Below are 27,722 nucleotides of genomic sequence, written 5' to 3'. Positions count from 1 at the left end.
GGTTCATAACCCAAAGTAAGTAAAGTGCTAGGGTGTATTTACAGGACAATTCACTAAAAAACAAAGCACACCCTTTTGTCCTTGTACAAGATCTTGGTTAGGCCTCAGTCAGATTAGTGTGTTCAGATTTGGTCTTATCACACGTTGGTGATATTAAAGCTTTAGAAAAGATGCAGAAGTGCACAAGCTTACTTCCAGTTTAAAACATATCCAGGTAGGCTCAAAGAGTTGATCAGGGCCAAGATGGTCTCCTGGACTAGTTTCGATCGCCTAAGGGGGTCATAGAAGAGTTTTCCATATTTTTTCCCCCGAAGTAGCCTGGGTTTTTAAAATAGTTTTTCGCTTCTCTCATGAGACAGCTCCAGGTGAGGTAGGGAGTGTATGTATTGTAATGGATTAGGCATCATAGCTGGATAGACCTGTCTTTTCCTGACTGTCATTTTTCGTATGTTCTTATACAAAAGCAAGCTCTGTTCAAGTGCATGAAGAAGTTAATTGTAAATCAGGACTATGTTCACTTTATCAATCACCATTTCTGAATAAAAGAATCCAGTGCTTGTGTATGTTTATTTATTCAGCAGTCATTACAGTCCATCTCCAGTAAAAATGAAAACCGTAAACTTAATTTGTGACATCCTTGCACTACAGTTCATGAAAGACATCAAGTACTTGGAAAGCTGCTTAATCCATTATCTGCTATAATGTTAATACAGGACTGGGACAATACTAAAAACAGAATATTTTAGGACAATATATATATAACTAGAGTCAACACAACATCAAGCTCATTTTCATCATATACAGAGATCTACAGTATTGAGACAAACAAATACTTTTTGAATGTTCTAAAGCACAGCAGTGAAACTCGAGGGGGTGTGTGCAGGAGAATTCGGCTCTTTTGTCCTTAGATGTTGCTGAGAGCGTCAACTCCTGGGAGAACTTTACCTATGAATGAAAAACAAAAAAGGGGAGGGAGGGGGAAAAAAAGAGATAGCATCAGGAAGGTTGCCAGGAGTATATTTTAAAACATGCTGTGCTCAAGTTCTACCATTAGGTTCCATTTGTTGGGGAAAAAAAATGCCTGCAAATTACTGGAGGTTTAGCTCTTCTCCCCTTGCCCCAGCTTTGTAAAGCTATTCAAACATATTTATGAACTCAAATCTTTTTACATGCCCAGTACTTAGATTAGAATTCAAAAAATACTGCAGAGGATTTACAGCTTTTAACATGGAACTCCAACATAAAACAGTTTGTGCTGATATTTTGCTTTTTATAGTTCTGCTTGGTGAGCCCATCAGGTCGTTTCAGGAACAAGGTGGATTTCAGAGACTTGTGAGTTTAACTACAAGGCCAAAACAGCACTACACAATAATTCTGATTTTTTGGTGACTGATTAATGTGCATCTCACAAGGCCTGCTTGGTGTGGTAGCAAAGACCAGGCACTTCATAAGGAGGAAGGAAAAAATTAGTCTTACTGGGCTGCTTTTGCAGTGACCAACTCAAGACTCTAATTGACAGTAACAGTAAACAGCAGGAGGATAACAGAAGGATGAGTTGCATATGTTTTTTTTAAAAAAGTTAAAATCAGATCTGCTTATACAATTTTAAATTGTAACAATGCAAGGCTAAATCAAAAGGAAATGTTAATCAATTGGATATTCACACAATAAAACTTGTGAGATGGCATTCATAATGTTTAGCTACTTCACTGACTACACAGCATTGTGTTAAGAGCTTTTCTTTACTTCACATCAATTGTTAAACAAAACTCCAAAAAAAAGACAGCAAACACTAAAATTCACCTTCAAGCAGTTCTAAACTGGCTCCACCTCCAGTGCTAACATGGCTGACTTTGTCTTCAGTGTTCCACTTGGCACAGCAAGTAGCTGTGTCTCCACCGCCTACAACAACAAAAAAAGTTTGAAAACAGAAGAGACTAGTGGTATCTCTGAGCTGCTAAAGCTTATTGAAAAGTGTGGTACTGAACACTTAGGGGCATTTTGTTTTTCCAACACTGAAGAATACAAATGTAAAAATATATATTCAGTAATTCTATAACCTCTGGTGTCTTAATACACCCTTCCTATCTTTCATTCCAAGTGTTAAGTACAAAGTCAAAGACCAAGGTAATGCAAGATAATGAAGCATTTTGTCTAATATTTAGCTTGATATTGGCCCCTTCAGTGGTTAACAACCAGCTTCACTCAGGAATTATGTCTCAGCTCAACAATACCATGTTGCCATGACCAGTCAATTTGATCTCCTGGCAGCTCACTGAGGAAGGAGCTAAGCGACTCAATTCAAATATAAAATTGTTGTGTGGTTTGTTCACATACAGGTCTCTACCAACCCCACATTGGGTCCCTGTGGAAGCTGGGAAATGGGGAATTCCTGATGTGGCAAGGTCCGACCCCAAGTTCTGCCCCTTTTTGTGCTGATTATCATGATTGGGACAGGCAGAGGTTTCACCCCCAAGAGACCATTCCAGAAACTTCACTTGAAGGCTGAGACCCAGCATTTCCAAGCCCTAACCTCATTTGGGACCCCCACTGGCAGACTCCCACTAAAGCCTCTGTTTGCAACTTCTGAAGAGAATTGAATTGTCAACTCCTATAATTGGCAAAAGGGGAAAATAATCACTACACAAGAACTATTCATTATACTTGAAAGTCAACCTGAGTGTAAAGTGTATTTTTATTTCCCTGTGTTTTGAAGAGCGCATGTGAGAAGGATTACAGTGCAAAGTATCATCCTTTTTTGATAGCCTTCAATGACAAGTAACAGTGCCAGGGATGGGTAATGTTTTGTACAGCCCAGGTGCTAAAATTGGTAAATGATATAAACAGCTGGCCTGCTATCTTCACTTAATATCCACATATATGCAATTCCACAGGGGTCATTGGGAGCAATCAGGGCTGGAACTAGAATTACAGACTATTTATTAAAAATGTAACAGCAACTTTTTAAATTTAATATTGTACATGTTCTCAAAATTAAAAAGCTAAATAGCTTGTCGACTCAGAAAATCTGTGTCGGCACATAAGGGCACCACCATTTTTAATGAACCTACCTGAAACTTTAAAAAAAAATGGAGCCTTCAGAGTGGTATTTTGAAAATCAAACCTGCAATCCCTCAGACAGCAACTACCTGATCTTCTCTGAACCAGAGTAAGGAACAGAAGGTATGGGCATATGTGCAGAGGCTTTGTGCTTGCAGGCGAGCTGGAAGTTGTTCAGAGATGCTTCTACTTGACTTCAAGCAGCCTGGCAGAGAGTGGCATTAGTTGAAGTTTGGGAGCAGGCTGTATGCGCTATTTGGCTGAGGGTAACTCAAGAAACATCCTTCATAAAGACCACACCTTCAAAACAGCTCTGAAATAATATAATTGAAGCAGGCTCATTTGTTTGCTGTCTTCTTTGAATCAAAATACTGATCAATATCATAAGAAATTCTACAGTCAGGATTCCTATAAGAACAACGGCAGACGGGTACGATAGCATAGTGGTTATGTTACTGGGCTAGTAATCCAGAGGCCTGGACTAAAATCCAGAGTCATGAGTTCAAATCCCGCCACGGCAGCTGGCGAATTTAAATTCAATTAATTAAATTCAATTAATTAAATAAAAAATCTGGAATTAAAAATACTAGTATCAGTAATGATGGCCATGAAACTACCGGATTGTCGTAAAAACCCATCTGGTTCACTAATGTCCTTAAGGGAAGGAAACCTGCCATCCTTACCCGGTCTGGCCTATATGTGACTCCAGACCCACAGCAATGTGGTTGATTCTTAATTGCCCTCTGAAATGGCCTCACCACCACCTTCTCGAGGGCAATTAGGGATGGGCAATAAATGCTGGCCTCGCCAGCGACGCCCACATCCCGTGAACGAATAAAAAAAAAGACAAGGTCCCCTGATAGCCAGGAAAGTTAAATGTTTATACTGAGTTAGCTGATCTCAGACACAGTAACAGGAGCATTGTAACAATTGGCCTTAGGGTCCCTGGCCTAGGAGAAAGGGGGGGGGGGGGGGAAAAATCAGCCACTGTTCCAGCCCTGATTGATCCCAATGACCCCTGTGGAAGTGCATATATGTAGATATTAAGTGAGGATAGCAGGCCAGCTGTTTTTATCATTTACCAATTTTAGCACCTGGGCTGTACAAAACATTGCCCATCCCTGGCACTGTTACTTTGTCATTGAAGACGATCAAAAAAGGATGATACTTTGCACTGTAGCCCTTCTCACATGCACTCTCCAAAACACTGAAATAAAAATACACTTTGCACTCAGGTTGACTTTCATGATTCTATTTGAAAGCCATTTCCAAACAATAATTTATTAAATCATGAAGAACATTTAAAAAGAATTACTTCATATTAGTCACTGCACCGTAAAGTTTTTTGGAAGAACCTCTGTACGCTAGGTACTGAACTCAGTAATTTACTCTCAATTGAAACACACTTCACAAGTGCATTAACCTATCCAACTTCACTTCAGAAAATTATACATTTAAATTGTACACATTTTAAACTGCATTACATGAAAACCTGAATACAAATGGCAAAAGCTAAGTAAATAGCTTAGTACCAGCATAGCACCATTTTAGAAGACTACAAAATATTTTCTCATCAGGCTTAAGCATCCTTCCCAGTCCCACTCCATACTTACCAATAATAGAGATGCAACCTTTCTGGGTAACTTCCACGACCTTGTCCATAACTGCCTTGGTGCCAATGGCAAACTTGTCCCACTCAAACACACCAACAGGACCATTCCACACAATCAGTTTGGCCCTACCCACGGCATCAACAAACTTCTTAACACTCTCAGGACCACAGTCTAGACCCTATTAGGGGGAAAAATTTTTAAATACATCAAAACTGCTGTATTTTACACTCCCTTATAACCCTACGAATCTTTTACTCGAGTCCACACTTACTTTTAAGCTGCTTAATTCAAATTATCTGAATTCAAATTCTTTAGCACTAAATTTCCACTTTGCTGCATTATTTACATTGCTGGATTCAAATGATTGGACAATTCAAGTGATTAAATATCAACACTTGTTTCATACCTCCGTGTCAAAGAGATACAAATCATGTTTGTCATGCTCTATCTTACTGTTCTGTACACAGTCAATGTGGCACAGATATGGACTATATAAAGGCCACATATTTACACCAGATAAGTTGCTCCACACAATTCCAATTCAGACATGTACATGTCCCCCAACTCCATTGTTCTTGGTATTACATTCCTGTTAAAAGCAATGAATTTTACTATTTAAAAAGAAAAAAAGTTAATAATTTTTTTTAAGATGCAGAACAGGAAATTTCTGCACTTTTATCCTCTACACATCTATGTACTGTCCATATACATACAATGAAAGGCTACTAATGCATTAATAGCCTATCAGGATACTGCTACTAAACATTTCCTTTTTTTTAAGAAAATAGAAATGCTGTAATATACTGCCAGTCATGAATTGTAGGAGTTTAATCATTTTAAAAAAGGGAGTGAGAATATCACTGAAAAAGTCAATATTTCTGCAATATTAGGAGAGCTACATCACACACTGAGTTCCAACCCCATTCAAAATTTAAATGTTTTGGAAGCATCCACACACACTCAACATTTAAATCAACTCCAAGGAAGTTTAAAAAGTACTCAAGAGGTCCAACAGATGATCTGAGCATTTAAGAACAAAGGTTTGATACCACACTGGAGTTATACCCCATGCAGTGTGAGATTGCCTTACCCAGACAGTTTCATATTGCTTCTCAATGTAGTCAGATCAGGACCCAACTCCAGAATTATTCTGTAATTTTAACACTGCTGTAAACGAGTCTCCACACTGCAGAGATGCTAAAGTTGCAGATTAAATGCACCCAGTATGAACCCTCAAAAGTTCCAATTGGGCTGGTCACACATAAGCCTTTGAAAGCTTTAATGTCATATCATTTTCCCCCTTTTACATTCAAATTATTTTACACAGCATGAGGCTGAAACAAATATTTTAGTTGTTTCTAATATTACTCCCCATTCGGCTGATTATCGCTTCGTAGTTTTCAAAAACTTAAAATTTTCTCTATTACATTACAGTAGCAGCAAATTTAACATTGTGCACCCTACCCAATCTATTAATATCACAGCAATAAAGGCAGACAACACTAGACACCAAATATATCATGTCCTCAAATGCTCAATTCTATTCACAAGTGTACAAAATATAGTTTATTTTAGATTTCTTTGCAATTCTTATAAACCATTTAAAAATAAGGGTGAAACTTCAAGACTGACTACCCATTGCTATTTGATTATGCAGATGGCCTATGAAGTAAACTGATGCATTACTTGAGAAATACATACACAGAAAACCCCAAATGTTGAGAAACAAGTAAATTTTCAGCAATTAACCTTTAAGAAGCTTCTCCAAGGATTAAAAAGGAAGTTGCCAAAGCCATTAAAAACAAGTCATTTTATAATAGATCATGAGGTGCACCACACCATTATTTTGGCTGGTTATCTTTGGGCTCCTCTATTTTCAGTTCTATGTCCTTGAGTTAGTATCATTATTATAAAATACTGAGTAGTGCTGCAAAGTATACAGCCTACTTCTAATAATTCAGACATTTTTTGCATTAAAAAAAACTTGAATTGTCCAATCCAGCAATGTAAATAATGCAAAGTGGAAATTTAGTGCTAAAGAATTTGAATTCAGATAATTTGAATAAAGCAGCTTAAAAGTAAGTGTGGACTCAGGTAAAAGATTGGTAAGGTTACAGAAGTGATCACAAACATTCAACATCTAAAGTCATAATACACAAGGTAATAGTTTACTCATTTCTGCTGTAAAACTAATGTTGCGTTTCTCTGCAGTTGTCAATTGTCAGGCAGTCAAAAATGAAAGAATGGCACTTATATTTCAGCGCGAGAGTGAAACACTAAAATAATTCACAACATGTATAGCCATAAACAAAATTTTAAAAAACTGCAAATGTTGTAAATCTGAAATAAAAACAGAAAATGCTGTATATTCCACCCCCCCCCCCCCCCCGCCACAGAGCACTGGGTTGTGTATTAGGTTAATACACTATCATCTCACCCCAGACCTGGTTTCATATCCAGAAAAGGCTGATGGGATAAAGTCTCCCTTTTCTGCTAACTGTAAGGATCAGACATGAAATGAATTTAATCATTTTCAATCCAGTCATGTGTAGGTGCAGGTCCACCTTACAAAATGGCTTCTAATTTGGAACTAAAATGCATTCAGAGTGCGCAATGTTGAACAGGTCTAGGGAATGAAAATGTCACACTGGTGTAGAGTTGGTACTTCCAGGTTGGAGCCAAAGCTCATTATTGGGATAGAGAAGAGGAAGCTTCATCCTGCAGCTGGCTATACTGTACACAACCTGGGAGTGCTTGATGTTGACCCTTAGTGCCCAAAATAGGAGAATGTTCCATTTCCTTGACATCCCTATTCTCAATAAGCATAAAAGCCACAACCGACACCACAAAAACAGATCATATCTGGTCATTTAACTCATTTGCTATTTGTAAGACTTCGTTGTTGACAAGTTGGCTGCCCTGTTTCCCCCATAACACAGATTACAGTTCAAAAAGTAATTCACTGGCCGTGAAATGCTTTGGAACTTGGAGAACATGAAAGGCAGTATAAAAATGTTTTAAAGTACTGAGCAACCCTACTATCAGCTTACCATCCAGTTTGCTGGGATTCCTGCAGCCACAGTGGCTGCTCCAACATTGGCGTTTTCATCAAATTTGTCAGCAATAATAAAATCTTCAGGCAGTGTTATGATCACTCCATTCTTCTTAGCCTTGGCCATCAAGTCGTTTACTATTTTAGACCCTTCTGCATCATAGAGGGAATTGCCAATCTAAAAGGGGAAAAGTTAAGAAATATTCCCTTACTGCTGTGGACATTAAGACTCTTATCAAGATTAATTAAAATTTATCTGCCGCAAAGGTCACCTAATATTTGGCACCATTTCAATAGAGTTATTTTACTGTGTGAAATCCTTCTATTAATCTACAAATAAGAGACATAACTAGTGTAGCAATATCAACAGAACTATATTTCTAAAACAACTGATGTCAAGAAATTTTAGCACACTCCAGGGCAATCAGAGAAGATTGGTGTACATACATATTTACATCCTACATGTGTGACAGTTAAGCAAGCGCAGAGCAGCAATGTATTTTGTACTTGGAGTCCCTGCCGTCTACACATTAGTTTAAAAAATGGTTTAAAAAATAGTGCCTTCTCTCACATCAAGTAACCGATCACATATGTTCTCCAGGTTCAGGTCAACAGAGAATCTATAGTGGATACAGTTGCATCCAAGATATAAAAATATCAACTGGGAACAGAAAGAGATGGATTGGAGGTGGGGGGGGGGGGGGGAAAGTGGAAAGAGAATGAGAACTCAAAAAAATTATATCTCCACGAAAATAACAGTTTGTCACCAGCACATGGGTGGCGGGGGGACAGTAGTGTGTTTGAGAGGTTCTGGCACCATAAAGAGAGGGTAACAGCAGGACCACACGATTCCGAGCCAGAGAGGGCAGGGCAAAGACTGGAACTCCGAATCAGAGAGTGTGATGGAAGAGGTAAGGGCCCAAAACTGGAGAAAGCAATAAAGGGAACGTATAAAAACACAAGGTTTATCCAGACACGCAAAAAAAAATACATATTACCACAACAGATTCACATGGACATGGTTTGTCCCTTTTACCTGATGGCCATACAATCTGCACCGACTATGAAGAGTGTATTCCTCTACACCTGTTCTGAAATGTGCAAGTTATTCCACTCCTGAAGACTTAATAACTCAGAAGTGACAGAGCTGCATGTGAATTATGGGAGATCTTACAGCAGAGTAGGTTAAGACTAGATTTAATAGAGGTGTCCAAAATTATGAAGGGTTTTGATAGAGTAAATAAGGAGAAACATTTTCCACTAGCAGGAGGGTCTGTAACCAGAGCGCACAGATTTAAGATAATTAGCAAAAGAACCAGAGTGGAGATGAGGAGAACTTTTTTTATGCAGCAAGTTATGATGATCTAGAATACACTGCCTGAAAGTGGACATGAATTTAGATTTGAGGTTAGGATCAGATCAGCCATGATCTTATTAAATGGCGGAGCAGGCTCGAAGGGCCGATTGGCCTACTCCTGCTCCTATTTCTTATGTTCTTATGAAAGGATAGTGGAAGCAGATTCAGTGATAACTTTCAAGAAGGAACTGGATAAATACTGGAAGGGGAAAAATCTGCAGGGTTATGGAAAAAAAGGGCAGGGGAATGGGACTAATTGGATAGCTCTTTCAAAGACCAGCACAGGTACAATGGGCCAAATGGCCTCCTACTGTGCAGTAAGATTCTAAGATGTTATCTTCTTTATTTAAGAAATGGAGCTATTTATCCACTGTAAAGCGACTCATAAGAAACCAACCATCATATAATACATATCAAAACTCACAAATGATAAATATACTAGAAAAATAAAGTTAAGCAATGTTACTAGAGAAGGTCACAGCAATAAGTTCAGACAAGAGAATACAATCTAACCTAAAAGTTCAATAATTGCTACTACATAAAATTCAGTATTGCAATAACCACATGAAATCTATTATTTTACTTCGCAAACTGAAAGCTTGATGGTGCAATTCCATTGGCACACATACCTCCATGTTATGGAGGACCTTCAGGAATGTAAAGGCCATGCCTCCTCCGATAATCATTTCATTCACCTTATCTAGCAAGTTATTGATCAGTTGAATCTTGTCCTGGACTTTAGCCCTGTTGAACAACAACGGAAGCAGGTATTAAAGCTACATAATTCCATGATTTTTCATTAAACAGCATTTAACTAAACTTGATTTCCTTGAATTAACTTTCAAAAGCCAAGCTCAATGTCACAGGCTATTTTTTGATTTAATCTCAATTTCTCATTTATCCTTTTCAGCTTTGGTGGCATTCTGCGCAATGGGCCTTGGCACTTTACTAAAGTTTATTTTTTTTAAAAAAAACTTCAAAACCCATTCTATTAAACTATATTAAAAGAGGAAACATAAGCAAATTGAAGTTAAAAGCATAGCATACTTCGCCCAGCAACTCATAGTCGAGCCAGTCATTATACAGTGGCACTGCAGGTCAGGAAATCAGAAGTAAAACACTTGTATTTTAATTTTTTCACCCTTCGAACGCTATTAAATAAATAACCACTTGGAACAAATTTCAGAATCCAAGTCCCAGAGCTGGCATGAACTTTACAGATACAATTTTTTTAATTAAAAGTTTCAATAAGCATTGCCAGGGAACAAACACCAGTCTCATCACTTTAGTTCCACATAGTGGCCGTGAAAACAGCACCGTTATAAAGCATCTAAGTTTGGTCATGGTTGGGAAATGAGAGGTAGGACTGGCCTTCATTGTGGTCAGTGGTGTATGAATAACCTGATCAAATTAATCATCTGCTGTACAAACAAATTAAGCAGCACTGATAACTGGTACCTGCTGGAAGAACAGAAAAAAAAACTCTTCCATCAGGTCAGATTTAAATCGATTAGAAGCAATAAAATAGAGCTTCATGCACTATTTATTAAAAAATAGCAATTTAAAAAAAAACACTTTCCTAGGTTTTCCTCTGAAGAAATTGCATCCTGAAATGGTATGGTCACCTAAATCTTAACAGTTAAACTCTAAATACATGCAATTTTAGTTTACACACCATTATGCTGAGCTGGCAGCTTGTAAAGACATCGAACAATGGAGCACAGTTCAGCTCGACAGTAGCTTAAATTATTCTCTCAGCTGTAATGACCATGGCTGCAACTCCCATTTACAATAGTTAATAGTAAAAATAAAAGCTATAAAAGGAATCCTTCCAGAAGATTATTAAAACAGATGGCATTATGAAGATATGTACTCTGTTGCAAATTTCAGTAGCACTTCTTGAACCTACATTGAAGAACTAGAACAAAATGCAGTTCTATAAAGTCTTAAAAATGACCAGAGACTTTCAGACAAGTATCTGTATTTCACAGGTTTCCTGTTTTTTGCACTTTATTGCCACCAAGAGGCAGCATATCTGCATTGTAATTTCCTTCTCAGGCATAACCGTGAGCACTTTCTCTATTCTCAGCCATATTACACCCATTTAGGAGAATTTTATTCCATCACCCAGCATTAAGACTGCATGTTATAGAATGGTTGCATTACCATTACTGTGTAAAGAAGGTTCTAGAAGTTATAGCTTGGTCTCCCTTATCAAGTACTTTCTTGATATAAACCACATAGCAGAAATGGCAAATGGAATTTTAGTTAAACTATAATGTGCCATTCTTCACTTTACTAGACAAGGCAAATCCCACCAATTTCTGGTGCATTACCCTTTCCTGAATAAATTCAGTATTTTTAAAATTAATGAATTATGCAATATCTCTGCAAGTTATATTGCAGTACAGCACAATGGTTTTCAATTTTATTTCAGGAGTACAGTATTTAATAATAAAGTACATAAAGCAGGTATGTTATCAGTTCTGAAGGTTATTACAAAGCCAAGTAAAGAATAGTTCGAATAATTTTGGCACTTACCCGCCCAGAATGGCAAGAAAGGGTCTCTCAGGGGTTTCCAGTGCTTTGGCAAAATACTCAAGCTCCTTTTTCATTAAGAAGCCAGCAGCCTTCTTTGACAAATTTACACCAACCATGGAGCTAGAATAAAAATATAAATATTAAAAACAAGGATATTAATTATCTACAGTCAGAGGGACAATCCAAGTAAACTAATTTTTTGCCATCTCATTTACTACGGTTTTGGATTATTAAGCTCTGGGTTCAACAGCTGGTTAAGAGCTTGCACTGGAACAGTAACAGTTCTAGATGTGCTACACACCTTTTTAGACAAGTTACACACAGTACTCTAACTGCAGCCTAGCCAATTTGTTTGTATAAATTCATCATCATTACTTCTTTACCCTTGTATTTTATGTCCCTATTTATAAAACCCAACATTCTACAGGCTTTTTTGTTTAAAAACAAAGCTTCATCTACTGACACTTACAGGGAATCATGTATTTGAAACCCTAGGTCTTTGTGTCCACCCACAATCGTCAGCACCTTTCCATTGAGTGTATTCTCCCAGTCTTTGTTTTTGTTATCAAAGGGTATTACCTCACACTCAACCACATTAAAATTGTATCTTCCACCTATCTGCCCATTCTACTAACCTGTGTCTTCCTAAAGTCTTTTACAGTCCTCCTCACTGTTTGCCAAACCTCCTACTTGTGTCGTCAGCACACAGATTCTATGCCCAAATCATATATCATGTATATCAAAACAAAAGTGGAACTAGAACTGTGATACACTACTTTCAACCCATCTCCAGTCACAGTACCTCTTCAAGTGAAAAAAACAGCTCACCTGTGAGCTCTGTGTGCTGTTCCGAAAGCATCATTGACATACACATCACCCAGCTTGGACAGTGAAGCTCGGAAACACTCAACTTTTTCACCATCTGCTTTTATCTGGAAAAGATTATACTTTATTTAAGTATATAATGTTATTGTTGGGGAAAAGACTCCTTTCCTTTAGTGTATTTTTACCCCTTACTCTTGTTTTCTCATCGTAGCTGCTCAAGCAGGTGAGAAGGTAAACTGCTCCCAAGCCATTGCCAATAATGCTTTGCAACCAGCTGCTAAAAGTTGTCCCATTTTCCCATGTCTAACTCCAACTTATTTCTCTTCTAGGATACATAGCAGTATTGCAGATAATGAAGTACCAGTCTTATATAAATCTACAAATTCCTATAATGATCCAGAAAAATCTGTACTGTACTCAGCTGCACATATATTGAGTGAACGATACAACCAACAAGAGGTCTAAATATAATTTGAAAGAGTGCAAGCATTACATACAAAGTGGGATTACAAACATGCCACTACTCATTTAGGGGGGAAAAAATACTATAATTTATACCCTGTTCTCTTGCTGGGGTACCGGTCTATAGGTGCCTCTGATACCTATGATCTCATGTGCAAGGTAAGTCCAGACAAAGTTGAGAGCTATTTAACTATATCGGAGCATTAAGGGCAAACCCAAGCCTATATTCGTTGAGCATCCATCCATGTGCACTTTCTAGCAGTCAAACAGAAATCTTACTTGTTCGCCCTTCCTAGCTTAGGAACACTGAGGTCAACTATTAACACCCCTACTGCCTTGAAGATTAACCTACAAATCTACCAAGAAATTGCACAACTGCTAATTAAGTTTATTGGGACCTGAAGCAGAATCACTTAATTCATAAAAGATGCTGGTAGTGTCTGACACAAACGGCAACTCAAAGAACAATTATAGCTTAGCTTTGTTTAAAAAGTAGAGCCTTTAAATCTCGTGAACTATGTGGTTCATTAAAATGGATTCATGATTTTTTTTTAAAAATAAATTGCACTGCAAGCCATAGTTGAGTTACTACAAGCTTGAAGCAGTAGGGGTGCTGCAATTCACTTCAAAACCCTCGGAATGAGAAGAGGCAAGGAAAAGAAAATCACTAGTACAAATGCAGTTCAAGTGGCATCAACAGTACTACATGACACCATTGATGGATAAATCAACTGAGTTAACAACAGTTTACAGACAGACTTCCACCAAAAGCATTCAGTGTACAACTCACTTCATCCCATCATTATACTGAAGATGGAAGAAATATGCTTCAAATATGAAATAATGGAAGAAATATTCTTCAATTACATCCAAGTGATTCCTGGACATATCGCCACATCATTTATACTATGCTAAACTGGCTATTCATAGAAAACCCCACGGTGTTTTTTAAAACACCAAACAGCAGAAATGATAGTTTTAAGAACACTGAGAATGGTGCACACATACTCAAACAAGCTTGGAAAAAAAAACTGATGAAATTCTAACACAGCCGAGTTAGCAAAAAGAGTACCCCAAATAACTTTGTTACAACTATTCATAGCCAGTATGTGTGCTAAATTAAGTTACGGCAAAAATCCAGCAACCATAGCAGCCCATATAGGCTGAGTTCAAGGAGTCTCCAATGTCAGCCTGTAAAGGTCACCGTGTCTGACAGCAACTGGTATTACTGCATCTGGGGCAATTCCAGTACAAAAAACCAATGAGATTCCGTAGCTCAAGAAAGAGGATGCCACTTGACCTTAAGGAATAAGTCACCATTCTGAGTATCAATGTATTGGTGACTTCTGATGTACAGAGATATGGTTTAAACTAGTACCTAAAAAACTCAAGAAAATAGGACTTCAAACAGCTTTTGTAATCAAGACATACATTAAATAGATTTTAAATAAGGTAGATGGTGGAGTTAATAACAGGAGGAACCTAGTGTACTCCCAGAAGATTTATCTCACTAATAGAATAGATCTTATTTTGTTCATGCCAAGCACATTAGTCGTCACTGGGCTTATTTAGTGTAGAGGTACCGAAATACTGGAGAAATCATAATGCTGTGATGTACATTTTTTTTAAAAATTCGTTCATGGGATGTGGGCGTCGCTGCCAAGGCCAGCATTTATTGCCCATCCCTAATTGCCCTCGAGAAGGTGGTGGTGGTGAGCTGCCTTCTTGAACCGCTGCAGTCCGTCTGGTGAAGGTTCTCCCAGTGTTGTTAGGGAGTTCCAGGATTTTGACCCAGCGACGATGAAGGAACGGCGATATATTTCCACGTCGGGATGGTGTGTGACATGGAAGGGAACGTGCAGGTGGTGTTGTTCCCATATGCCTGCTGCCCTTGTCCTTCTAGGTGGTAGAGGTCGCGGGTTTGGGAGGTGTTGCTGAAGAAGCCTTGGCGAGTGGCTGCATTGCATCCTGTGGATGGTACACACTGCAGCCACGGTGCACCGGTGGTGAAGGGAGTGAACGTTTAGGGTGGTGGATGGGGTGCCAATCAAGCAGGCTGCTTTGTCCTGCATGGTGTCAAGCTTCTTGAGTGTTGTTGGAGCTGCACTCATCCAGGCAAGTGGAGAGTATTCCATCACACTCCTGACTTGTGCCTTGTAGATGGTGGAAAGGCTTTGGGGAGTCAGGAGGTGAGTCACTCGCCGCAGAATACCCAGCCTCTGACCTGCTCTTGCAGCCACAGTATTTATGTGGCTGGTCCAGTTAAGTTTCTGGTCAATGGTGACCCCCAGGATGTTGATGGTGGGGGATTCAGCAATGGTTATGCCGTTGGATGTCAAGGGGAGGTGGTTAGACACTTTCTTGTTGGAGATGGTCATTTCCTGGCACTTATCTGGCACGAATGTTATTTGCCACTTATCAGCCCAAGTCTGGATGTTGTCCAGGTCTTGCTGCATGCTGGCTCGGACTGCTTTATTATCGAGGGGTTGCGAATGGAACTGAACACTGTGCAATCATCAGCGAACATCCCCATTTCTGACCTTATGATGGAGGGAAGGTCATTGATGAAGCAGCTGAAGATGGTTGGGCCTAGGACACTGCCCTAGTATTGACTGTGCATTACTCTTCATTCATCACCTCAAACGACTGCAACCACGAGTCAGAGATCTGAGGCTACTAGTGCTCACATTAGTGTTACAGGGCTCAAAATGCTCTATGGACACATCCAAATGCTGCTGGGTGTTTTTTCCACAGTTGAAGTTAATGCAGTATGAGCATTTCATGTGCCCATTATGATGTTTTACTGAAATCTTAGTGACAATGTTGAATTTTATTATATAAAAAAAGTAAATAAATATAAATAAACAAACACAATATTGACTTGTATATACTCAAAAGGAGCAAGAATATAATCTGGATGCCAGATCAGCATTCAGCCACCATCCTGCCAAGAGCTGGGGCAGACAAGCTGTCATTCCTCCTTGAGCTCAGCTCTTAGTCTCACTGCCACTGGATGCAAGGCAACTGTTACGTTTCTTGGACACATGAAGTTCAGTCAAATCTGCTAATGTAAACCCTAGTATTAATGGTCTAGATGATACTTTGATGATAAATTTGCCATTATCTACTACATATTGACCTCCTAATCTCAGCCCTGTTGCAATTAAGATATGCACTTTGCCTCAGCAATCACTCAGGCCATTCTGGCAAACTTCCTCATAAGTTATTTCAGGACAGAATTTCCTGAAAGACTAAGAAGGGGTATGGAGAGGGGGGGGTAGGGGGAGAAGGGGGAGATGAATAATTCTGAAGAAAATAAATCTCCCACATTTCAACACCCGCCATCCATGGGGCACTGTGTTGCCATGTACTATTTCGCTGGCAACCACACAACATGCAGAAGTCACTTAACAAAAGTGAACAAGTTCAAATGAGAACCTCCAGCTTACATCCTATTCCTAGAACTGCAAAACTTCACTTCAAGATCAGATACATTCAACACCAGCAGTTCACTAATCCCTCTGAAGGAATTTATTCTCTCCACCCTAATCCTTTCCACTTCAGAAATTCTTGGGCTTCCTTCATACCTTTACCACCTGCATTACTATTCAACAATCCTTACTCAAGTTAACAGTGTTAAATCTCACCTTATTCCCAGATGCATCTTTCCCTTTGCCCTCCTCTTCAACATGGAATCGTAGGTTTTCCAGGAGAATCACACTTCCATTATCTGGGTTAGCACATGCCTTCTCAACTTCACATCCAACACAATCTTTGAGGAAGATAATATTCCTGTTTATAAAACAAAAAACTTTAGAAGGTCCATGCACAGTAAAGTTGCCAATTTTCTGTGTCGTTATAATACTGATACCACAAAAAATTATCACTGTATAACAGCAAAGGTGTGGAGACTGTTAATACACTGAAATGCCTTACCATGATCCCTGCCCTGTTAGAAACTACTCTGCAGAAATAAGAATTAAACACTGTGGGATGGGGGTGTGAGGGTTAAAAATGCCACTTTTTGACAGCATTTTTATAGCATAAATGGGTCACCTAACACATGCAGAAACCATCACACTTAGCTTTAGGTTTCTTTATCAGCTCCAACTCAGTTCTGCACCCTTACCTAACAAAAATTCACAATCCACAAGCAAACTTCATTTCCAAATTGATATAATAAAAAGTTGTCCTGCACTACAGTGCTCAGCAATCTTAGAGCTACTACAGTTGATATCTTTTTAAAAAGATATCCTAGTTTATAAAGTCACATTCATTCTCACCTCGCAGACAAAAGACTCAGTTATATCTAGTGTCAAGTAAGCACAACTATTGAGACTGTATAAACATGTATGAAAGCACTAACCAGTCTCCCTCCTTGGAATACTTTGGAATATTTTATTTCTAAAATTAAGGCTGTCATTACGTGAGTTATGCACATCTGTGTGGTCTGGTTGCTTGGTTTCCACTTTACCTTCCCATAAGTTTCTTCAATTCCTCTGCAACTGGTGCCAGTGAAAACTTTTCAGGCATAGGGACACCATCAGGTCTCCCCAAGTGGCTCATTAGAACCACCGACTTGGCTCCATTGTTTAAACAGTGCTGAATACTTGGAATTGCAGCTTTAATCCTGTAGAAAAAAAAAGGAAAAAGTTCAAATATGTTATAGTGGTGCTTTTTCCCCTTAGTTCACAGTCTCATATTTCTCTTTCCGTTCCCTCCAAATTTTTCTTGTTCTCGAACATTCCCAAAAGGGACTGGTCGACTTTAAAATCGTACTTTGTTATTGCATGTTAAAGCACAGCAGAATTCAGAGAACATTTGATCTCCAGATATATAGTATAAGATAACCTAAATAATGTTTGCGTTCAGATGAGTTTTGCTAGCATATTACTGTACCACAACTTCACTTCTTTCCATCTGTTCAGTGCAGTGTACCTGGTTTTATACATTGCACTGAACTCCATGCAATGCACACCAATACTCTGGGTATATATTTACAGCAGCAAAGCCCCACTATGTTACAATTACATACTGTAATATAGCACACAATTATGCTCCAGAGTAATCTACTGCCAGAAAAAAATAGCGATGAATGTAAATGGTACTATAATGTCTCTCAGGACTTCCGCCTCGACATCTCTACCGTCACTATTATACCTTTATCTACATCACATTTCTTTGCCATACATGCTTGATAGCTGGAGTGACCATTCCTAACTACTACTTATTGCCACCTGCCACAAAGTGTGTATACGTGGATATCAGGTGAGGACAGCATCAGGCTCACCTGTGATTATCCTAATGGTGGATAGTCTGCCAAAATGTAATGTTTCGGCTCATACATGTAAAATAGCCACTTGGGTAAGATACTAGAGAATGGCAGGTACCTGGAGAACTACAATGTAGCACGAGTCATTGTCTTCAGGAGGCAAGGGAAGAGAGAGAAAAAAATATACACATCCCATTTCTGATACAGACTTTAATGTAATAACCCAATCTTGTAATTCTGATAATCATACACCGAATCAGAACCACTCGGCTGAATCACTGCTTTCTACTACATTGTATACAGAATTATTAAGTAGCTGGCCATTAAAGTGCATCTTACCTTTGGTTGTTGGTGATCTGATTGTTCTTCATTGGTACATTGAAGTCCACCCTGTAAGACAGTGACATTACAACTCAATAATAGGGAATCAGTCACAGTAATACCCATGTAATAAACAAGACATTAGGTTTGTAGCAAAATTGATTATGAAAAGGTATTTGTATACAGTAGTTGTTTGCAACTACCAAAACAATATTTAAGTATACTGGAATAAGTCTTTGTACCAAAGCAGTTCAACAATAGTTGTTACAACAATTGGTAAACACAGTATGAAACTGAACCATACAAACCAAAAGGTCCCAGGTTCTACTGCTGGTTTGTGCTCAATTAGCCAATATGGGATAGCAGCAGAGACACTGCAGTTGCGTCAGCACCAATGAGCTAGAGAGGGGAAAATCAGGTAGGGTTTATGTTCCGGATCATTATCCAATGATCCCTGCGTGAAAACACGTGTGAATGATGGGCGAAGACAGCGTCGGGCTGGGCTATAATGTTCCCCCAGTCAAATGACCTGCAAGCATTCACCATCACTGCTCACACTTGGGCAATGGTCATTTGGATGAAATACCAAAGGGAGTGCGTGCTGGATCCTTAAAGCACAGTGATTTGGATGGAAATAATCATAGATTCAGGCCCACACACACCGTATGCAGTTCCTAACTTCAGGTGTACCACCACAAGGAAGTACCAAGAATCTGGACACCTCTCCAAAGTGCAAAATACTACAGAGAAATCATTCTCAGGGTGGTTCAAAAGGTAAAGCAAAAGACTGGCAACCTGCCTTCTTATCTGTAGTTGACACAGAACCCAAGAGAGGGAAAGGGGAGAAAAGACCTCAAAGTCTGCTGGACTCAAAAATAGGCACTGGTAACAAGACCTGAAAAAAGTGATAAGTCTGAATACTGAATACAATCCAAAAACAAACTCAGTACGTTGTATTCTCACCCATAATTGTCTGTATTTGCAAGATACCGCAAATACATTTTTAATTATATGGAAAAGAAAAGCAATTCAACAGTCCTACATTACAACAATGACTACACTTCAAAAGGACTTCATTGACTGTAAAACACTTTGAGATATCCTGAGGTTGTGAAAGCTATAAAACGCAAGTTCTTTCAATCTTTACTAACCCGTTTATCTGTACACCACTGAAAGCTACAGATTTTTTGTACTGATTGTTAAAGGTAGATAGACTGGCACTAGCTGGGTTAGGGAAAACAAGACAAAAAAATTATACAGTGACCTCTATTGAAAAGTGTGCATCTGGACATTGAGCAAGGACAGGATTGGGCTCAGCTGTGAGCCCTCCACAATCATATAACATCCTGACACTCACTGCCTGGGATCACAATTGACCTAATGGCCACTTGGGCAAGGTAGTAGAGGGAGCCCAGCATCGATGGAACAAGAGTGAGCATTATCAAGGTGGGGAGAAATTGGGAGGGGGTGAGGTGGAAAGATATAATGGGAGTTTGTTTTCTTTTTAAATATAGCTGGCAAGGACGTAAAGCTGTTGTTAATTCTAGGATCTAGAGAGTCATACCATAATCCAGTAGGTTAAATCCTGTGTTATTAGGACATTAAAAAGGTAGAGATCAGTGCTGATATTTTCAAGGTCAGTACTCACAGTATCATAGTATGGTGCAGCACAGGAGGAGGCCATTCGGCCCATTATGCCTGTGCCGACTCTTTGAAAGAGCTATCCAATCAGTCCCACTCCCCTGCTTTTTCCCCCCCATAGCCTCGTAATTTTTTTTCCCCTTCAAGTATTTATCCAATTCCCTTTTGAAAGCTACTATAGAATCTGCTTCCACCACCACCTTTTCAGGCAGTGCATTCTAGATCATCACTACTCACTGCGTCCTCATGTTTCTTCATGTCGCCTCTGATTCTTTTGCCAATCACCTTAAATCTGTGCTCTCTGGTTACTGACCCTACTGCCACTGGAAATGGTTTCTACTTATTTATTCTATCAAAACTGTTCATGGTTTTGAACACCATTATCAAATCTCCCCTTAACCTTCTCTGTTCTAAGGAGAACAACCCCAGCTTCTCCAATCTCTCCACATAACTGAAGTCCCTGGTACCATTCTAGTAAATCTCTTCTGCACTCTCTCTAATGCCTTGACATCATTGCTAAAGCGTGGTGCCCAGAATTGAACACAATACTCCAGCTGAGGCATAACCAGTGCTTTATAAAGGTTCAGCACAACTTCCTCACTTTTGCACTCTATGCCTCTATTAATAAAACCAGGATCCCATGTGCTGTTTTAACAGCCTTTCAACTTGTCCTGCCACCTTCAAAGATTTTTTTTACATAGATCCCCAGGTCTCTCTGATCCTGCACCCCCTTTAAAATTGAACCATTTAGTTCATATTGCCTCTCCTCATTCTTCCTACCAAAACACATCACTTCACACTTCTCTGCGTTAAATTTCATCTGCCATATTACCAGTCTGTCTATGTCCTCCTAAAGTCTGTTATTATCCTCCACATTGTTTACTACATTTCTGAATTTTGTGTCATCTACCTTTAAAATGATACCCTGTATACCCAAGTCCAGGTCATTAATATATATCAAAAAGAGCAGTGGTCCTAATATCGACCCCTGGGGAACACTACTGTATACTTTCCTCCAGAATGAAAGACAACTGTACACCACTACGCTCTGCTTTCTGTCCTTTGGCCAATTTTGTACCCATGCTGCCACTGTCCCTTTAATCCCATGGGTTTTAATTTTGCTAACAAGTCTAATCCTGATCCTCAAATCCTTTTACAAAGGCTCTCTACAGTGGAACCCACGAACTGTGCAAATCCAGCCCCCTTCTTGGTTTACAAGCTCACCTTAATAAATGGTTAAAATCAAAAATGACCAATGACCATTAACCTGAAGGTTATCCCATTCCACATTTCCTACATTACAATAGTGACTACACTTCAAAATTACTTCTTTGGCTGTGAAGCACTTCGAGACATCCCGAGGTTGTGAAAAGCACTATATAAATGCAAGTTCTTCCCTACTGGAAATCACACTCAAGATTACACAAACTATGTCATGCAGACTTACTATGTCATACAGACTTATGTAGATTTACAAGGCCATTCATCCACACAAAGTTCAGATGGGCCTTGGCTAAATAATTTTTGGCAAAAGACTTCAAAAACCAGCGTGGGTAGCAGATTGGGCAGTTCAATGGTTTCAGCATACCTCCAGGATCGGACATAATACCGGCCCAGGCCAACAGCAGTCAAATCTCTTTCTGACGGCTGCAAAGTATAGGTTTCCACCTGGAATTCCCTTGGGAGCCCCACACAGTCATCAGACTTCTGTCAGTCATCAGATTTCTGAATTTGATGACAAATTCAGTATACTAATAAAACATATTTTCTGCAATGATAGTGAAATATCCCAAAATTAAACACTGTCTGTTGGAAGTTGGGACAGGGTTTTACCGGAGATAAGTCAATATTTGCCAGGATGCATGGTATGGGTACCCAGGAGTGGGTCAGTATTTACTGAGGGGTACATCTCCAAAGCAATGTGGTTACAATTGGAAACAATTTTACAACACCAAGTTATAGTCCAGCAATTTTATTTTAAATTCACAAGCTTTCGGAGGCTACCTCCTTCCTCAGGTGAACGATACACCTGAGGAAGGAGGTAGCCTCCGAAAGCTTGTGAATTTAAAATAAAATTGCTGGACTATAACTTGGTGTTGTAAAATTGTTTACAATTGTCAACCCCAGTCCATCACCGGCATCTCCACATCGTTACAATTGGAAACAGAGGAAAAAACTAACAGGAAAAAAATGTGCAAATTCAAAACTGACCAAGTTAAATTGAATGATCAGGACAGCAGTTCAATGTTAATTTAACACACTGCCGGAGAAAGTTTTCAATTAAACAGATATCAATATGGTGTCACAAAAGGATTCAGTCTCTAAACCACCATCCATTTTAAGTAGCAGTCCTGAATACATTCATCCTGAAATCCACCTGAGGAAGGAGGTAGCCTCCGAAAGCTTGTGAATTTAAAATAAAATTGCTGGACTATAACTTGGTGTTGTAAAATTGTTTACAATTGTCAACCCCAGTCCATCACCGGCATCTCCACATCGTTACAATTGGAAACAGAGGAAAAAACTAACAGGAAAAAAATGTGCAAATTCAAAACTGACCAAGTTAAATTGAATGATCAGGACAGCAGTTCAATGTTAATTTAACACACTGCCGGAGAAAGTTTTCAATTAAACAGATATCAATATGGTGTCACAAAAGGATTCAGTCTCTAAACCACCATCCATTTTAAGTAGCAGTCCTGAATACATTCATCCTGAAATCCTATCTTGCAATGTAAAATGTCCCCCACCCACCCCTTCACATTCCACCACTTAATCGTGGTCTTCAGATTACTCATCCGGTAGAATATCTCATCACTCACCCGTTTTCTGCTTCTGAATGTACTGCACAATGGAATCGGTGAGCAGCAGAAATCATTCAGACAGCAGAATTAACAAATCTACGCACATTATATATGTGTGAACGAACTTAAACCAGGAACCCATGTTAAGATTTACGAGTTCTTGGCTGAGTCATGCCAGCAGGCAAATTTCATAGATAAGATACCATGGGTTCAATAGACATCTACAATTCAATTACCCCTGCAAGATATTTGAGTATAAACTTGTTATATTTGGATGCTTCCAATCACATTCTCAACAAGGTATCAAAAACATAAAATGCTGTTTCTTCAAAAAAAACGACACGCTTTGATGAGAGCATTCAGCCTTTTTACTTGATCATTTGTGCACTCGTTAGCTATTGAGATCTCTTATTCAGGGCAACAACACATGTGCTCTGGTTCTACAGCATGTGACATAATTCCCTTCCTCTTTGCCTTTACATCCCAGATTGCAGCTGTTGAAATCCAAATGCAGGATTTTTTAAAAAATCTTTAGCTACAGCATCCTGCTCATAACCTTACAGTTCATAGATTCTCTTCATTGGGGATTTCCTTTATTAGCTGAGGTACAGAATATAAGAGCAGGGAGGTTATGCTTGAACTGTATAAAACACTAGTTAGGCCACAGCCAGGGTACTGCATACAGTTCTGGTCACCACATTATAGGAAAGATGTGATTGCACTAGAGAGGGTACAGAGGAGATTTACGAGGGTCTTGCCAGTACTAGGGAATTTTAGCTATGTGGAAAAATTGGATAGGCTGGGGTTGTTTTCTTTGGAACAGAGGAGGCTGAGGGGAGATTTAATTGTGTATAAAATTATGAGGGGCCGAGATGGTGTGGATAGGAAGGACCTATTTCCCTTAGCAGAGATATCAATAACCAGGGGGCATAGATTTAAATTAAGTGATAAAAGGATTAGAGGGGAGTTGAGGAGAAATTTTTTCACCCAGAGGGTGGTGGGGGTCTAGAACTCACTGCCTGAAAGGGTGGTAGAGGCAGAAACCCTCATCGGATTTAAAAAGTACTTGGATGTGCACTTGAAGCGCAGTAACCTACAAGGCTATGGACCAAGAGCTGCAAAGTGGGATTAGGCTGGATAGCTTTTCTTCGGCCGGCACAGACACAATGGGCCGAATGGCCTCCTTCTGTGCCGTAAATTTCTATTATTCTATGAATGCCCCCAGAGAATTTTAACAATTAACAAAAGAAATTTTAATTTAAGTCATTCTCCCATTACATTTTTGCAAGGACAACCATCTTGGAATTGGCCCTCAGAAGGCTGTACCATCAGTTAGCGATATTAGCATTTAAAGAAAAACATGCTGTAAAATTTCTGCAAGAAAATGGACCCCACTACTAAAAATGTTAAGAGTAAGAATACCAGTGATGACTTCAAATTTAAAAGCCTCAGTTAAATCAGAATTACAGCACATGACTACCAGAATACTAAAAAAGAACACCATTGATGCAATTTCCAGCAGATTGGCCTTAAATTAGATGCTCAGACTGAACTCACAGCAACAGAAAATAATTTGAAAGTTTCTACAAGAGTTTTGCAACTGTAGTAAAATTTAAATCTTAAACAGAAACATTATAAAAAGAGAGATAGATTGCAGTTTCCCTCCCCCCCACAGAGACCCTTCAGGCAATTCTGATTTGTAGTTTTGGATAGCAAAGGCTGTCTGTCCCAAAAATAATTATGGCCATCTCTATTGGACTATCAAAAGTCACATAAGGGCAACACTTCAAGCATAGAGTTAACAGTAACTTGATATGCCACTGCTTTTACTGGTAGGACTTGGCTCCAAATGCAGTCCTCTAACATCTGTCCTCTTTCATTCTGGAGGTTAAGAGTTCAACTGTAATTAAACCAAGATAAGAGAGAAAATGTAAAAGTCAGTGTCCAGTGGACACACGCACAGTCCAAAACTATCTGAATTTTTTTTTAGTACTGGTGCAGGACAATCAAAATATCAGTTATACGAGCACTCCGGAGGGCTAGGGACAAAATGCACTGCAGTCCAGAAGCAGCTCTGAACTGCAATCATATGTGCTTAAAATCCTGGGAATATTGAAGGCCACCTTTGAGAACACATTTTTTTTAAATTGTGCAATTTTCCTCAACGTCCCATGAGCACAAAAAGGGAAAAAAATGACCTTGGCCTTCACTTCATTCACAAGGTCTTTTCATACAACTATTTACTCCTAATCCAGAAATATTTTTACGTCTGTGCTCTAGCATTTAAGATTAAAGGTCATCCGGATAAAGTATTCTCCTACTCGTCAAATAAGCAAAGGGTTGTGACAGTCGTATCTTTGGGATTGCACCATCAAGCCTTGCTCTTCTCTCTCTCGCCCTCCCTCCCCATCACTGACGAAGGGGATGATCTCCGAAAGCTTGTGATTTTAAAATAAAATTGTTGGACTATAACCTGGTGTTGTAAGATTCCTTACATTTGAAAAAAAATGCACAGGTGACATTTTGCAACACCAAATGAAATTATAAAAGGTCAGTAAACGTAGTAAAACACCAAAGTATAACAAAATTACAAGTGATCAAATTACAACACTGAAATCTAGACTTAAAGAATTTATAAGCCGGTCAACTGCACCTACTTAAAAGCTCCCAAAAAGATGTTCCTTTTTTTTAGGACCAACAAAGCTAAATATTGAGAAATTTGAAAAACAATAGATAGGGCTTAAATGCAGCTTTGGTTACAATTATTCATGAATGAAAGTCTATATGGATCATACATTTTTTTTTTGCTATGATCAAAGTGGTTTCAGACAGAGCAAATATGAAGATGCGCAGTTAACTAGCCCCTCCCCAAAAACGTTTTGCAATTCTGTACTTTATTTCAGCACGTTGCACCGCTTGAGGCTGCTTTATAAAATTACACCAATCATTTACAGTTAACATACTTATACACAATGAAAAGTAAATTGTGTGAAATAAATATTAAAATCCACCAGCACATTTACACGATAAACGAGCAGATCTCATTTCGGAATTCAAACACTTATCATGAGTGAAATTCGTTTTCTGCACGTGAATCGTTAATGATTTTGAGATCTTATGTTTCTCATTAAACCACGAGCTCTAATTAACACCCAGCCACACATTGTGCTGGCATCGCAGTGACGTGATTCTCGATTAGGAATATATAAAATTGGTAGCAGTTTAGAATCAGTTGGATTTAGGCCATGTCCTAATTTAATAAGCCTCCCCTCCTAACTCATAAATACTCACCTCATTATCACTCTCTTCCCCTTCAAGTCGACTTTATCCAAGGTGAGTTTGTTAGACAGAGACATTTTGCTTATGTTTTTTTTTTCTTGTTTTAAGTTTTAGATTCCCCTCTCACCACCGCTGCTTCAGTGACCGAGAAAGAAATGGACGGCAGCGGAGCCCTTAATGTAACCGGTGAACAGTGTGAGAGATTTGACCCGCCCCCCAGCTCCGCGCTGATTGATGCTGCTGGATAAGCACCGCCCGACCAGACAGGCCGTTCCTCCTCCTCACAGGCCTGTCCTGCCATCCATTATCTCCAAGGAGGCGGCCACCGCCACATTCGCCTCACGTTGTCTCCCGCGGCTGCGCCAGAGTTGCAGAGTCACGTTCGGCACGTAGCCGGGGATGGGGGGAGGGGGAGGGGGAGAATGGAGTTCCGCTTCTTGCCTGTCAATCAATGTCAAAGGCAGAGCAGAGGAATGGTTAGAATTGATATTACATAGAATGACATAGAAATTACAGCACAGAAACAGGCCATCCGGCCCAACTGGTCGATGCCGGTGTTTATGCTCCACATGAGCCTTTGCCCACCCTACTTCATCTAATCCTACCTGCATTAACCTTCGATTCCTTTCTCCCTCATGTGCTTCTCTAGCTTCCCCTTAAATGCATCTATACACTTTGCCTCAACTACTCCATGCGGTAGCAAGTTCCACATTCTAACCACTCACTAGGTGAATGAACGTGTTGTCGCCTCCCAAATCCGTGTCCATCTTTCCTGCAACTTTTTTTTTATTTGTTCATGGGATGTGGGCGTCACTGGCAAGGCCAGCATTTATTGCCCATCCATAATTGCCTTTGAGAAGGTGGTGGTGAGCCGCCTTCTTGACTGAGTGATGATTTGGATGAGGGAATGGAATGTAACATTTCCAAGTTTGCAGACGACACAAAGCTGGGGAGGAACGTGAGCTGTGAGGAAGATGCAAAGTGGCTCCAATGTGATTTAGACAAGTTGGGTGAGTAGGCAAGAACATGGCAGATGCAGTATAATGTGGATAAATGTGAGGTTATCCACTTTGGTTGTAAAAACAGAGACAGATTATTATCTGAATGGTGATAGATTGGGAAAAGGGGAGGTGCAATGAGACCTGGGTGTCCTTGTACACCAGTTGCTGAAAGCGAGCATTCGGGTGCAGCAAGCAGTTAGGAAGGGGAATGGTATGTTGGCGTTCATTGCAAGAGGATTTGAGTACAGGAACAGGGTTGTCTTACTGCAGTTGTACAGGGCCTTGGTGAGACCACATCTGGAGTATTGTGTACAGTTTTGGTGTCCTTATCTGAGGAAGCATGTCCTTGCCATGGAGGGAGTGCAACGAAGGTTTATCAGACTGATTCCTGGCATGGCAGGACTGACGTATGAGGAGAGATCGGGTCGACTAGGCCTATATTCACTAGAGTTTAGAAGAATGAGAGGTGATCTCATCAAAACATATAAAATTCT

The 27,722-nt window shown here is 39.4% G+C and overlaps 1 protein-coding gene across 1 annotated transcript; it reads right to left on the bottom strand.

Annotated features, from left to right (window-relative positions):
* Positions 1 to 553: 553 nt before the first annotated feature.
* pgk1 (phosphoglycerate kinase 1) lies at positions 554 to 26,417 on the bottom strand. Its single transcript, XM_067997154.1, has 11 exons — positions 26,240 to 26,417; positions 18,522 to 18,572; positions 17,385 to 17,540; positions 16,558 to 16,702; positions 12,452 to 12,555; positions 11,624 to 11,743; positions 9,712 to 9,826; positions 7,724 to 7,903; positions 4,674 to 4,851; positions 1,804 to 1,902; positions 554 to 945 (listed from the first exon to the last, which is right to left on the bottom strand). The coding sequence occupies exons 1-11, from the start codon at positions 26,302 to 26,304 to the stop codon at positions 905 to 907; spliced, it is 1,254 nt and encodes a 417-aa protein (XP_067853255.1). The 5' UTR covers positions 26,305 to 26,417; the 3' UTR covers positions 554 to 904.
* Positions 26,418 to 27,722: the final 1,305 nt, after the last annotated feature.

The sequence above is a fragment of the Heptranchias perlo genome, chromosome 15 (assembly GCF_035084215.1).
Source record: "Heptranchias perlo isolate sHepPer1 chromosome 15, sHepPer1.hap1, whole genome shotgun sequence".
Lineage (NCBI taxonomy): Eukaryota > Metazoa > Chordata > Chondrichthyes > Hexanchiformes > Hexanchidae > Heptranchias > Heptranchias perlo.
Note: the sequence above shows the minus strand (reverse complement) of the source record. Positions and strands in the feature narration are given on the sequence as shown.